General features: G+C 44.5%; 3 protein-coding genes across 3 annotated transcripts in view; 1 reads left to right on the top strand and 2 right to left on the bottom strand.

Moving 5' to 3' along the window:
- The window catches only part of LOC142575550 (mediator of RNA polymerase II transcription subunit 15-like), a 44666-nt gene extending 40475 nt beyond the window's left edge, over positions 1-4191 (bottom strand). The window contains exons 1-2 of the mRNA XM_075684979.1: positions 4054-4191; positions 3472-3559 (exon numbers count right to left, since the gene is read on the bottom strand). Of these exons, the coding sequence (XP_075541094.1) occupies positions 3472-3559; positions 4054-4124 (159 nt within the window). The 5' untranslated portion in view covers positions 4125-4191. The remainder of the gene's footprint in view (positions 1-3471; positions 3560-4053) is intronic.
- A 544-nt stretch (positions 4192-4735) lies between these two features.
- mEFTu1 (mitochondrial translation elongation factor Tu 1) lies at positions 4736-6417 on the bottom strand. Its single transcript, XM_075684972.1, has one exon. The coding sequence runs from the start codon at positions 6262-6264 to the stop codon at positions 4852-4854; it is 1413 nt and encodes a 470-aa protein (XP_075541087.1). The 5' UTR covers positions 6265-6417; the 3' UTR covers positions 4736-4851.
- A 219-nt stretch (positions 6418-6636) lies between these two features.
- Positions 6637-13288, top strand: LOC142575544 (mitochondrial import inner membrane translocase subunit Tim22). Its single transcript, XM_075684973.1, has 4 exons — positions 6637-6881; positions 7303-7496; positions 9339-9411; positions 13155-13288. The coding sequence occupies exons 1-4, from the start codon at positions 6665-6667 to the stop codon at positions 13229-13231; spliced, it is 561 nt and encodes a 186-aa protein (XP_075541088.1). The 5' UTR covers positions 6637-6664; the 3' UTR covers positions 13232-13288.
- Positions 13289-13344: the final 56 nt, after the last annotated feature.

Genomic DNA, 13344 nt, shown 5'->3' with positions numbered 1-13344 from the left:
AATAACAATCTAAAAAATATAAAATCTTACCTCCAAAAAAGGTGTATCCCAATGAGAAACACTGTGCTCGTGCACACAACAAAAGTCCTGGATCCATGTAAATGTGTTAGCATTCTTAGAGTACTTCATACACTTTCCGGGGGCCAACTATATACCTATGTTTGTATCTATGTATGTTTGTATCTGACCGTTTTCCCGCTTGCCTGGGTCACTGGGTAGTCCATGGTCAAATAGATGGTATATTGTGCTTCTGTGATGAGGGAACAGGGTTCAAAACAAACCATCGGACCAACTAGGGACACTGAGTATGTGGCAATGTGCACATATATGCCGCGCTTAAACAAAGCTCTTTCACACCGACAAGGGTTGCTATAGATGCGGGATTGGGTAGGCACTGCTATTCGAAGGAACTCTTTGACGCCAACTTGGAGCACAGGGTATATGCCACTTGGTCTGCGCTGGTCTTCAATGAAACCCTTTGATGCCAACTTGTGCCACTGGGTGTGTGGCAGTAGGTGTGTGCCGCTGCTCAATGAATGTCTTTAACACCAACTTGGGTAACTAGGCATTTGCCACAGCGAATGTGCTGCTCTACAATGACCAAAAAAGGTCCCTTAAAGGGACACTAAAGGCAAATATTAGGTAAAGCTAAAGCGATAGAATAATGCTCGAGAATCTATAAGGCGTGAATATTATCGCAAACAGAGCCTTAATAATCGAGCAATTGAAGTAAATGCAGGACATGATTAGAGACTGCCCCGGGGCATTCAAGTACTTATCCAATGACGAAAGCACTCCTGGGTCAAATTCTGCCACGAGTATTCAACCACTTGGTGCAAAAAACATCCTTGTACTGTATTACAAAACAAGGAAAAATGCTACTTGTTCAGCTCTATTTCATTTTTAGATAAAAAGACTCATTGAAATTACCCTTGACAATGACTCTGGCAGTCGAAACGTTTTGTTTTCGCTCGACTCTGAACTGCCCATGCTTTCGCATTTCAGTAGTTTCATTACCACGCAGTGCTGCACTGGTTTTTCTGGCTTGCGAAACTCTCACAAAGTGCAAGTAGCAGAGAATTCAACTTCCATGTGATGTCGCGGGATGCTCGAACAGTCTACGCCACTTGACCAAAAAAGCAACTGCAGCGACGAATTCACCGCCCTGTCTTTGCTCGGTGGCACCGTCTGTCGGGCACCGTTTGACTCACCGACGGCAGCAATGGGTGGTGATGGCGTATGCAACGTCACCGCACCGCCGGCTAGGTGGCGGGAAATTCGAATTTTGAAAAAGGTACTCGGTTTCTTAAGATACAATTTTCTCGTAAACTAAGTCTTTTCTAGGCACGAAACGAGCGTTGCAAGGTTCCTGGGATGGTATTTAAAGGGACACTAAAGCGAAACAATAAATCAGTTTAGACTAATGAAGCATTGTTTGAGAACCCTGCAGGCAATCATTTCAAAATAATAGTTTGATTATTAGATGAGAAAATGAAGGTTCAAGTATCAGTATTTGAATTTCACGCCGAAACCCCAGCGCCGGTACGTCAGCGTGACGTCAGGGATTCCAAAGTTTGTTTTCGTATTTAGGCCGCGTTGGCTGAATAAAGGTTCCCGAAACTTGCCACGTTTAATATTTGGTTCCTTTAGAACACAATATAGTCAATCTGTACCGCTATATATAATTAGTAGGCCCTAGAAGGTGCCATCAAAATCCAAGACATCACAGGCCCCAGGTGCGGGAACTTAAGTAGGCGTCGCCACCCATATTTCGTTCTTGCGCTTTTTCTGGCTTACCAAACGTCTTATCATTGTGAGAGTGGTGTTTTTGGTGTTGTAGAACGGTAATTTACTGATGCAGAAGAAATCATTTTTCCCTTTAGTGTCCCTTTAAACAGTCCACGTCGACTTGGTATTTGCTTTTAAGTGTCCTTTTAAATTTCTCCGATGCCGAGCGGAATCAAACCCACATCACAAGGGTTCCTCAAGGACAGCAACCCAACGCATTAGCAAGCTGCCCCACAAATGCACTGGATATGTGCCGCTTTTCAATGAACGCCTTGCCCGTCAACGCTCTAGCGAGCTACGCCATGAATGCAGTGGGTATGCACCACTCTTCAATGGACCTCTGACTAACTTGGGTCACTGAGTGTGTGTCACTGAGTATGTGTCACCACTGAGTGTGTGTCACTGAGTGTGTGGCAAGTGTGGAAACAACTCTCAACATTCGCAGGCACCGGCACACCGGGCTCCTTGCCTAGGAGGCTACGCGTGCTCTTCTCAGCAGTGCCATTAGATGGTGCAGCGCATCCATAAAGAAACATGAGGGAGGAGCTCAGTTGCCAGATGATACAATTATCGATCACCGAATCAACGAGGGTCCCATTGCAGTCTTTGGCTTTGGGACCTTCGTCTGTATACTGTATCTTACCAATGCATTGTATTTAAAGAATAATAAACTGAAACTGAAACTGATATGTTTGTCAGCGTTTGCATGCACCGGTGTGCCATGCATTTGGAAGGCCACGCGCAGACTGCGTGGCAGCAGCACTACATGGCACTTAGTGTTCTTAAGGGACCGTGAAAGAGGAATCCCGCTGGAGTACACACCTCATACATAACTCATTTCAACAGTAGCAATGAAATGTGTCAATATATTGTTTTACCACTAAATGCCTTACGGTTAACAGTCATTGTGAGATGAGTTCGGCCAAATTTTGTTATACAAGTGGCCCAATACAGCCTAACACAAATTTCCGACACAGCAGGGGTATTCTAGAAGTGCCCACCTAGTGCACTGTCCATTCCAGCTGCTGCTGAAGTGCTGATTGGCTGGGCATTTCACACCAGCAAGAAAAAGACAGGCGCAACCAGCCAGTGTCGTTCTCACTGGTACAGCTCTAGCTAATAAGCGGCAACCAAAATGGACAGTCCACTGGGTGGACACTTGCAGAATATCCCGTCTGTTTGTCAGACAGGTGTAGTCAATCAGTTTTCCAATGTTTTACAATATTATGGGTGACAAAGCTCCCACCTTGAATTTCATATTCGTCCCAGCAGTCCCGCACCGATAGTGGAAAGACCACATGATGCAACTATTTACATTGTGCACCTGTTTCAGACATGTTTCACTGCTGCCGTTATTTTGGCTGCATGTCAAAGGCCGAAGACGCGAGATGCCGTAGTGTGACGAGTATATGTGTCGTGTGCTCTAATTCAGTATTGTTTTTGTGCTCCACCAAACTGCTGTACTGGATGTGTTGCAGTTTTTAAAAACGCCCGTCAGATTCATGAGCGCTTCAATAACACGACATTCGCATGTTGCACTTGAAACCTGCAGTTGCAAAGCTGCACTTTTAAAAGTGGCTCTAAAGCTTCTAGGAGTCACAATGACCCCCTCTGCGCCCATCGATGTTGCCATAATCTTAAAACTAAGATTAAATTACACGATTACGCCTTCGATCCGCTCACCTTGGATCTGGCCTTTTGAAATACGTGGTTCTCCATTTCCGTGGCGCTTCGAAAGGTCGGGTTCGCCGCTTGACGAATGGCTTCTTCACTGAACGGAAGAAAAAGAGCAAGAAAAAAACAAGCTATTAGTTACAACCGCGCTCACTGTCACTGCAACACCGGAGCCTGAATGATTCATGATAAAAACAAAGGAGGCAGCGTAGACTCGAGTGGCAGTAAGTACAAACGTAGTTCGGCGACGGCGTTCGTTTGCTTGTGAATGCCGTGCTGAGGGGTATTCACCTCCTAAGGTGAGCGCGTATGCGTTAAATAATGCATTTAGCGGAACGTTTCGATAGAGGTAAAACAATCAAGGGTTGTGACTTCGCTTCGCGACACAACGGACGTTGGATCATCGACGACAAGCACGCATAACTTCACAGTTTTCCTTGTTTACAAGAAAAAAATGCACCGATGCAACCAAGTGCCGCTCCCAGCGATGCCGAAACGGTGCCGATTACAGTCTGACTGCACGTAAAAATCACTCGCACGAGTACACTGATGGAGTGCAAAACGCTGATAGTTTGAGAAGTGTTTACTTACATTTTGCCCCTGACATTTTGACGAAACGGTTGGGTACGCCAACTCTGATCGCCTTGCGCGTTGTCCGCCATTTCTAACCTTTAAATGCATCCGTGGCGCCCCCTTGGCCGAAAGAGCAGTTGTTGCATAAAGCGCACAACCAGAAAAATAACAACATAGTAGCTTTCGTTGCACGTTGTGAATTCACACCCACTCCACGAGCAGTCTACTTGAAATAGTACGTTTGAGTGACAGCACGTGTACGCTTCACGGTGGCACGCACGTACACTTCACAATTTTGCCGTGGTTTGTGCTCGACGGAGGCTAAAAACTGGGGCCTCGAGAAACCGAAATATTCCATTGTGCGAGCAAAATATAATGCAATAGCAAGTTAAGCGACATCAAATGATATAGCAACACTCTGTTCAACCGACCACGCCGTGCCGATCTGTCACACAAACTATTTCCTTCCTACTTTCCTTAGAGCTCATGCCCTTGTTTTAGCACCTACAAGCTGTGTGCAGCTACTATTTTTACCACTTTTCTTGGCGAGTCCTGAATTCAAAATAAAAAAAATAAAATAAACGAGAAACTGATAACTGATGTACAACCGTTATTATGCGCTACTCTGCTGAACTCTGCCACCGGAGGGTCACAATCAACCAACCTTTCTTTTCCCAATGAATATAGACAAACAGGTGTGTACAATAACAATGACTCTTTATTGGTGCAAGACAAGCAAATGAAACGAATGAGAAAAGTAAGAAATCTACAGTGTCTTTAGTCGAACTTGCTAGGCAGAATCAGCACCGAGGCGCCCTACGAGGACTTCTGCCCGGCCCTCTTCATGGCGGCTTTCTCCCTCTGCTTCTGGGACATGGTGAGGTCCTGCTTCTCATCCTCAGTCAGGTTGGACAAGACCTTCGTGATAACTCCCGTTCCCGCCGTAACCCGGCCTTCCCGGAAAGTGAAACGCTGCCCCTGTTCCAGTGCCATGGGCTTGTGCAATCTGACTTCCAGCTTGGCGTCTTCTCCGGGCATGACCATGTCGCGGCCTTCGAAGAACACTCTGGCCGCGCAGTCGAAGGTCCTGGAGTACATCGTGGACTGGTAGTACTTGAGAATGGGCTTTTCTCTGCCACCCTCCTCCTTTTTCAATACGTAAACCTGCGCTTCGAAGTGGTCGTGCTGCTTTATGGTGCCCGGCTTGCACAGGGCCATGCCCCTTCGGATCTCGTCTCTCTTGACGCCCCTCACAAGGGCGCCCAGTTGGTCACCGGCCTGTGCTTCCTCCAAGATCTTGTGGTACGTCTCGATGCCCGTAACGGCCGTCTTGAAGTAGTTGTTGTAGCCAAGAATCTCGCACTCCATGCCTTTTTTTAGGGTGCCGCGCTCAAGCCGACCCGTCACTACCGTTCCACGGCCGGGGATGGAGTGGACGGACTCGATGGGGAGCAGGAAAGGCTTGTCCAGATCGCGCGCGGGCGTCGGTATATGACTGTCCACGGTCTCGAGAAGCTTGATCACGGCGTCCCTGCCCAGTTCCGGCTCCTTGCCCTCGAGAGCGTAGAGGGCAGAGCCGGTGACGACGGGCACGTCGTCCCCATTGAAGCCGTACTCTGTAAGCAGCTCGCGAAGCTCCATCTCCACCAACTCCAGCATCTCCTTGTCGGCCGCGTCGGCCTTGTTCAAGAAGACCACGATGTGCTCGATGCCGATCTGCTTGGCGAGGAGCAAGTGCTCCCTGGTCTGTGGCATGGCGCCGTCTGTCGCGGCCACCACAAGAATAGCGCCGTCCATCTGAGATGTGCCGGTAATCATGTTCTTGATGTAGTCGGCGTGACCGGGGCAGTCGGTGTGACTGTAGTGCCTATTCTTCGTGGCGTACTCGACGTGCGCGACATTGATGGTGATGCCGCGCGCTTGCTCCTCGGGTGCGTTGTCGATCTCCTCGTACTTTTTTGCGGCCGCCAGCTTCTCATCGGCGAGCACCTTCGTTATGGCTGCCGTGAGCGTAGTTTTACCGTGGTCGACGTGACCAATTGTGCCAATGTTGCAATGCGGCTTCTCCCTCTGGAACACCTTTTTCGCTGTTGCGGGCGTCGGTGTAGCCAAGAAGCGCTGTGCGATCCATAATCGGGAGGCGCAGGGTGCCGAACACTGCTTGCTCGCCAGAGTTCTGAACGTTACGTGGGTGCTGCCCACCAACCGATGAAGGATAGTGCTGGCCATGGCTCAGGCACTAAGCTGTCGCTAACAATCCTAAGCAAGGAAGCGCGACGAAGCGTCAAGGAGAACCAGTGAAAAAAAATCGTGTCCGTTTCACCTCCACAGTTAACCACGCCGCACCGCCATCACAAACGCGAGTCTTTGCGAAGCCGGAAGCGGAAATGCAGAAAGCCGATCAAGCCAGCTGTAACCAGAATTTTTGTTGTTGTACCGGGACAATTAAATAAATAAATTGATTTATCTGACTTATATAAAATTTGTTTAGAACATTAGGCGGACGTGGCTTTTTTTCTTAGAAGTTGTTTTAGCTTTCGTAAATAATTTAAAATGAAACTGAGGCAACTGTGGTTAAAAACAGTGCTTTCAGAACGAGGTGAGCTGGCAACGCGTGCATCATTTAAAAATGGACTCCGGCAGCAGTGCGAGCGTGCCGGACAACGTGCGGGAAATAAATTTCTCGGAGTTGATGAATTTGCTTATAGGACCGAACAAACGAGTTAAGGAGAACGTTGTGTTTCCCCCAGGGCTATTTCCACACAAGATCAAAACGAAGGATGAATTGCGCGTGGAAGCCGTCTTTGAAAGCTGCGCCTTCAAAACCGGCATCAGCTGTGTTCTCGGTTAGCGTGTTTCTTTACAACGTGCTTTCTCTTTTATATCGTCTAGGCCACTCTTTCGTCACTTGAAAGAAAAATTGACCGCTTTGAATGAAACTTAGTGTGATCGCTCATTCTCTTTGAGTGACGCGTACTGACGAATACGCTTGGCGGTATGAAACAGCGACCTTGAATCACTTTCGTTTTCCAATGACTGAAAGCCTTGAACCACGCGACAGCCTCCGAACGTTTACTCGGCACTTTTGATAATCGCCTCCTGATGTTCTTGTATACTACATTCCGAGGGCAACATCTTTATAACAACAATGAAAGTGGCTGTCCTCATGTTAAGTTGTCGTGAGAAATGGCCGAGTTGATTGTAACACATTGTTTTCTTTAATGTTAACACGTTTCGCGACTTACGGTAATAATTTGTTGTGTTCAGGTGGTGCATTCGGAGCAGCGCTCGGACTTTTCTCTGCGAGCGTGGACCCAAATGTCACCGGCGGTGGTGTGGACCCTTCGAAGATGACAGTGCGGCAGGTTTTCACCGACATGAAGTCGAAATCCGTGTCTTACGCCAAGAACTTTGCCATTGTCGGTGCCATGTTCGCTGCCATAGAGTGCACCATTGAGTCGGTAAGCGCAGTGGTTTCGGCGGTATGCTTTGGCTGGTGCATCTGTGTTTATTGTGTTGCGCATTTAAGAACGTTCCACTCATACCTTTGTTGTAAAGGAACATACGGCGATGCGTTTTACCCTGCTTACATTCCGAATTTTTTATGCATTACCAGATCTGTACTCGTCGTGTTCGCGTAGTCTGCCAGCATTAACATTGGGCCAAGCGTATGCAAGTTAAAAACGTCATTAACTCAGTGTAAAAGCGTATAGCTACACAGCAGGGTCGCCGCAGCAAACTCATGCGCGTCGTTTTCAGCAAGCTTACTCGAAGGATTCATGCTGCAAGTATTTGGGTTGTGGAGAACAAACTAGACTTCATTTGAATCGTCATTGTTGGCTTTTTCATTTGCAAACCCCCAATGCATCATTTCCAGTTCACTGAAGCTACTTGGGTGGTTCACACTCTTCCGTAATAGAACATGATAAATTTAATCTCTGTTGCAGTTACGCAGTCATTGCAACTGCTCAGTTTTAATCCCTACTCTGTAGTCATTGGGAACGATTTTGGATTCGAATTTCCATGCCAACTTGTTCTTACTTTCCTATAATCATGCGCATGTGTTAGATGTTTGCCATAATGTCACTCAAGTGTGTATTGTAAAAGTAATATCATAAGAAGTCAACAAACACTGACACCAAGGACACCATAGGGGAAATTACATGTGCTTAATAAATGAAGTAAAGAAACGATAAATTAATGGAAATGAAAGTGGATGAAAAAACAACTTACGTCTGATGCCTTCAGGTAGCATGTGTGGGTTTATTGACTGGTTGCCTTCACCCAAAAAGAGACATTCTTGTGATGCCTGCGGCGGAAAGGATGTTCCACATTCGCCACCAAGGTTTGTGAGTAGTGGCACTGGGTAACACTCCCAGGGTTCTACTAGGAAATATAAATACCCAAGAAAGTGGATGGGGAAACGGCACCACAGTAGCTCAATTGATAGGGCATTGTACACATTATGTAAAGGTTGTGGGATCGTTCCCTACCTGCGGCAAGTTGTTTCTTCAACCACTTTCATTTCCATTAATTTATCGTTTCTTTATTTCATTTATTAAGCACAAGTAATTTCCCCAATGTTGTCCTTGGTGTCAGTGTTTGTTGGCTTCTTATAATATGACTAATAAAAATCAGGCCCCTCGGTTAACCCCCTTTCTTCTCGTTTATTGTAAAAGTAAGCAGTTTATAGAGATTAATCTGGCCGAGTCATCCACGACTGTCTCCTATGGTCGCTCATCACACCACGACTAGAAATACTGTTATTTTCATCTGTTAAAGGGCATTTGTAACTGTAGCCATTCACTATGACATGGAACCATAGCCATTCACTATGTCTATGATTCCAAATCCAAAGAAATATTTAGTCGACCATTTGAACCAAGACATGTGAGCACATATTTATAACGGGCCACATGCACATTTATATTTTTGCTGAGAGGAGCATTTTACAAGTAGTTACAGGCATTCTTCTTCAAGTATGTTGTATCTTGTGCTTGGATGTGCTCTCCTATGCTGCACATAAAATTGGCACTAAAGTTCAGATGGCCTGATAGCTACTGAGACTTTAATCATGGGCATCAAAAAGTTATCAGTGTCACTCTGTTAAACATTCTTCAAGGCCTTATGGCTTAACGAAATATCACAAGAAAATGTAGTAATTTGGAAGTTTTCTGCATCATCTCAAAGAACAAAAACACAAAATACCTACACATGTGATTGTTTAGGGGTTCATACTGTTCACAAAGTTACTTAATGTACATGTATTTACAAGGTGTGCATGTGGTTTCTCTTTTCTTCAGCATCGTGCAAAGACAGACTGGAAAAATGGCACCATGGCTGGGGCGCTAACTGGAGGACTAATAGGATTTAGAGGTATGGGTGGCAATCTTTACAGATTTTTATAGAAAGCAGCTACAAGTCTTCCACCTTACAATGATGGATTGTGCCCCGCTCCAGTGCCTTGATACGGGAAATCTAATCACTTACTGCAATGACTACAGTGTTCGGCCACTAAAAAGTGAGGTGGCAGGTTCGAATTTCGGCCACGGCAGCCGCATTCAAATAGCAGAAAAATGCAAGAAACACTCGTGACATGCTTTTTTTTTTTAATGCATATTGAATAACTTCAAGTGGCCAGAATTAATCTAGAGCCCTCCACTGCAATATCTCCCAAGGGCCGCTGTGTTGCTTTTGGCCATTATTTCATGTCGATCACCTTCATCAAATCAAGTAAGCTTGGTACAAAGTCCACGCTCATCAAAAACAAGCAATATGAGCTTATTTCAGTCAGGAGGGTAATGTGTAAAGGAGGAATGGACACCTAAAATTCTCCTTTTATCTTTTCTAAGATATATATATATATATATATATATATATATATATATATATATATATATATATATATATATATATATATGCATCAGTACCAATCATCGAAAGAGGTTGATCTTGGCAGACATGTTCCAGGCTACTTGTACCTGAGTAGAGTAACAGTGTATGGGACAGGAGAAATGGAATCAACAAGTGAAGCGCTGATCCAATCAACTTTTATTGCACAGAAGGCAATATGTGTGTAAAGTGGCTCGAAGAAGAAAAAGAGGGGAGAAGACAAAAAAAAGCACGGAAGCCAATTCGAACAGGTGAAAGAAACACTGTTTCTTTTGGAGTGTGGTGACATGGATAGCGCGCTCATGCACATGTCAACTTTCCTGTTGTTACAAAAGGCTTCTTATATTTCGCATGCATGCTGGCCCCTGTAATGGATTGGTATCCTGCACTGCTTAAAACAGTGCCTCAGAGCCAGAGTGGGAGCTTTAAACTGGCATGTTGTCGAGGCAGTCACTGAGGTACCAGCTATTTTGGCCACTGTAACAGCAGCCACACAAAAGAATGATTTCGTACACAATGTTGTGGCAGCCTTCAATAAATGTTACAGTGAATCTGTTAAGGGGAGTTTCACCGCTTTTGTGTGGTGAAGGCCGGTGTGTGGCGGCATGCTTGATGCGGCAGCAACGGAACTTGCGTCAGAGTCCTGAATTTTCGCTTTGAAATATAATTATCAAGGATTGCATAATAAAATTTACCTGATGAATATGTTACTCAAATAGACTACAACTCCATTGTGGGCTTTTTTTAGCCAGTAATTCATAATTATTGTTCCTCGTTGGAGGTCAGGTAGGAGTTTGAATGGCTGTGGCTTTGGAAATTAACTGCCTGGTCAGCAACACAGTATGCTTCATATCCTCAAGTTGGTCGTATGAGTATGCCTAAAGTGTCTGTAATGAGTCATCACTAAGAATTCATCATGATCATTCACACCGGTTACTTGAGGAGCTCGTGCGACTGGCGACTCAAGGCAACCAAAGTCCACACCGGCAAGTGTGACCTGCCCGTCAGCTCACTGAAATATCTCACAAAAGATGCCGTTCACGTCTGCTCACAATGCCATCGCCATGTAAAATAAGTGTCCATGTATACAAATGTACTGTTTCTGCGCATCCGATTGGTTCATAATCTTTGCAACTGCGGTTGCACAATTGAAAAATCTAGCAGTGATCGACTAACCCTAAACTTGCTTTTTGGCTAAAGCAACCATTTAAGACTGTTTGCACCAACTTGATCGCATGACCTCTACAAGTCGCCTGTGTGAATGAGCTCTTAGAACTCCCTTGTGAAGCTTTGCCATCTTTGATGTCAGTTGCTCAAATGGGCATACATCTGTGAAGCGTTTTTTCTAATGTGTTTCTTATCACACTTGTGTTGGCCAGTATCCTTCCTGTTCACTTCGTGGCACACAGCAAAGATATTTATTTATGTATCTATTTATTTATTTATTTATTGTCAAAAAACAACTCTGATGACGCCCTTTTCTTCTACCTTTTTCAAGCAGTGTGACACTGTGTGCACATGTGGAATGACTGAAGTGCGCAACTGCAAAGTTTCTTCCTTTCGAGTTGATATTCTCAATTTTTGGCCATTTATCTCAGCTAAAATACATTCAGCAGTAACAGAAAGCAAATTGTCCAGAAGACTGGCGATTCGCAGCTTATGCACCTGTGACCTGAAGCTGCTGCGAAACCGTTCTCTGAACAATTCGACAAAGTAGCTTTCTTGCATGTTTTCGCATCGAATGTGTATCGCGGTAACCAACAGTTTGCACCTTGCAGCATTTCTATGCACTGCAATATACTCCATTTTACTCTTTTGCCTGGCCAAAGCTATAAAAGTAGCGTAATCGTAGAAGTCTCACTTGCATTAATTGTTTTTGGTCTCTAACACTTTCTATGGAATAACTACTTTACATACTATTACAACTACTATTCATGAATGTAAGGTTATGTCATATTGTGCACCTTTGTTATTCCAGTATTCGGCATGCTACCACATTTACTTGAATGTAGGCCGGTATTTTTAAAATAAAACCTGCACACAAAAGTTGGGAATTGGCTTAAATTCTGAGGATGTGGTTTGACCGCAACTGCCGAACACTGAACTACACTTCAAGGCCACAATTTGGGAAAACAAGGGAACAAATTTTTCAACTGTGCTGTGGAGCAGGTGGCTTTCACCGTACTGCAAAAAAAAAAAAAAAAAGAAAAATGAACACCATGAGGTAGAAAAGGATGTTGCTGATTTGATCAATCGGGAAGTAAATAGAAGTGGCAATGTCTGCAATGACCGAGATTATACTAGTGAAGGTAAAGGAGGCAGGAAATGTTCGAGGTGTGTTTTGAAACAAGTTCAGACACCTCTCTATTTTGACATGTCATCAAGCCGTATAAACACTCCATGTTCTTTTTTGCAGTCTAATGCTTTTCTCATTCAGCTTGCATTGAAGCATTTTTTTTTTTTTTTTTTGAGGGTCAGTGTGGAATTTCTGCCTGCCTAGATTCAAGTAAATGTGGTATGTTTTGGTCACGAACACAAGCTGTTTTCATTAGTCACAGAAATGTGTTGCTTCGTTCGTTCAGTAGTAAATAGGTTCAAATCTGCAATACCTTATATGTCATAAATACGTCATATTTTATGACTTAAAGATGCAAGACCTAATGTTACATAAAATTATGTGACACATACCTATATGTTTCATACATGACACCCAATATTTTTGTCATTGAGCAGCAAAAGTCTCTTTAGCCTCTGTAGTGTTGCTTGCTATGTATCAAATGACGTATTGGCATAACCAATTCAGCGATTGAAACCACGCGGTAACAGGAAGGTTATCAGCTGACTGGGTGCCCATTGACTCTACATTGTGATGCCATCTCCAGCCTTGTGTGCCAGCTTGTGTGTCTGGTCACCAGAGCTGGGCAGCATCAGGATTGGGTCAGTCATGCAGAGCGATAGACCATCTAAAAAGACCAAGTGATGATGGCTTCCTGTTCTCTGCAAGAAATTCAAGTTGTCCATGCAGGAAATACTCCGCACCCATGGCAAGCACAATTTTCTCGTGATCCTAGACGAGTGTTCTAAAGGAAAAAAACTGCACTTCAAATCTTCAAGTTATTTTTCTTAATCGCAAGAAAAACTGGTGCCAAGGGCACCATTTCAACCGATATACTCGCAGCAATGAAGATGAAGTCATAAAGACTTTTTTTTTTTTTTTGTCTTTGCAGCTGGTCTAAAGCCTGGTCTCCTGGGTGCCGCAGGCTTTGCGGCGTTTTCAACACTGATTGATTACTACCTGCGATGACACCTAGTCAAGCTAATGTGTACATACTATAGTAAATATGATTCATCGTATTATTCACTATGCACTTGGTTCTTGTTTATTAATAGTGTAATAGTGGCCAAAGCTCCGATACT

The sequence above is a fragment of the Dermacentor variabilis genome, chromosome 3 (assembly GCF_050947875.1).
Source record: "Dermacentor variabilis isolate Ectoservices chromosome 3, ASM5094787v1, whole genome shotgun sequence".
Taxonomy (NCBI): Eukaryota; Metazoa; Arthropoda; class Arachnida; order Ixodida; family Ixodidae; genus Dermacentor; species Dermacentor variabilis.
The sequence above is the reverse complement of the archived record's forward strand: the minus strand, read 5'-3'. Positions and strand labels throughout refer to the sequence as shown.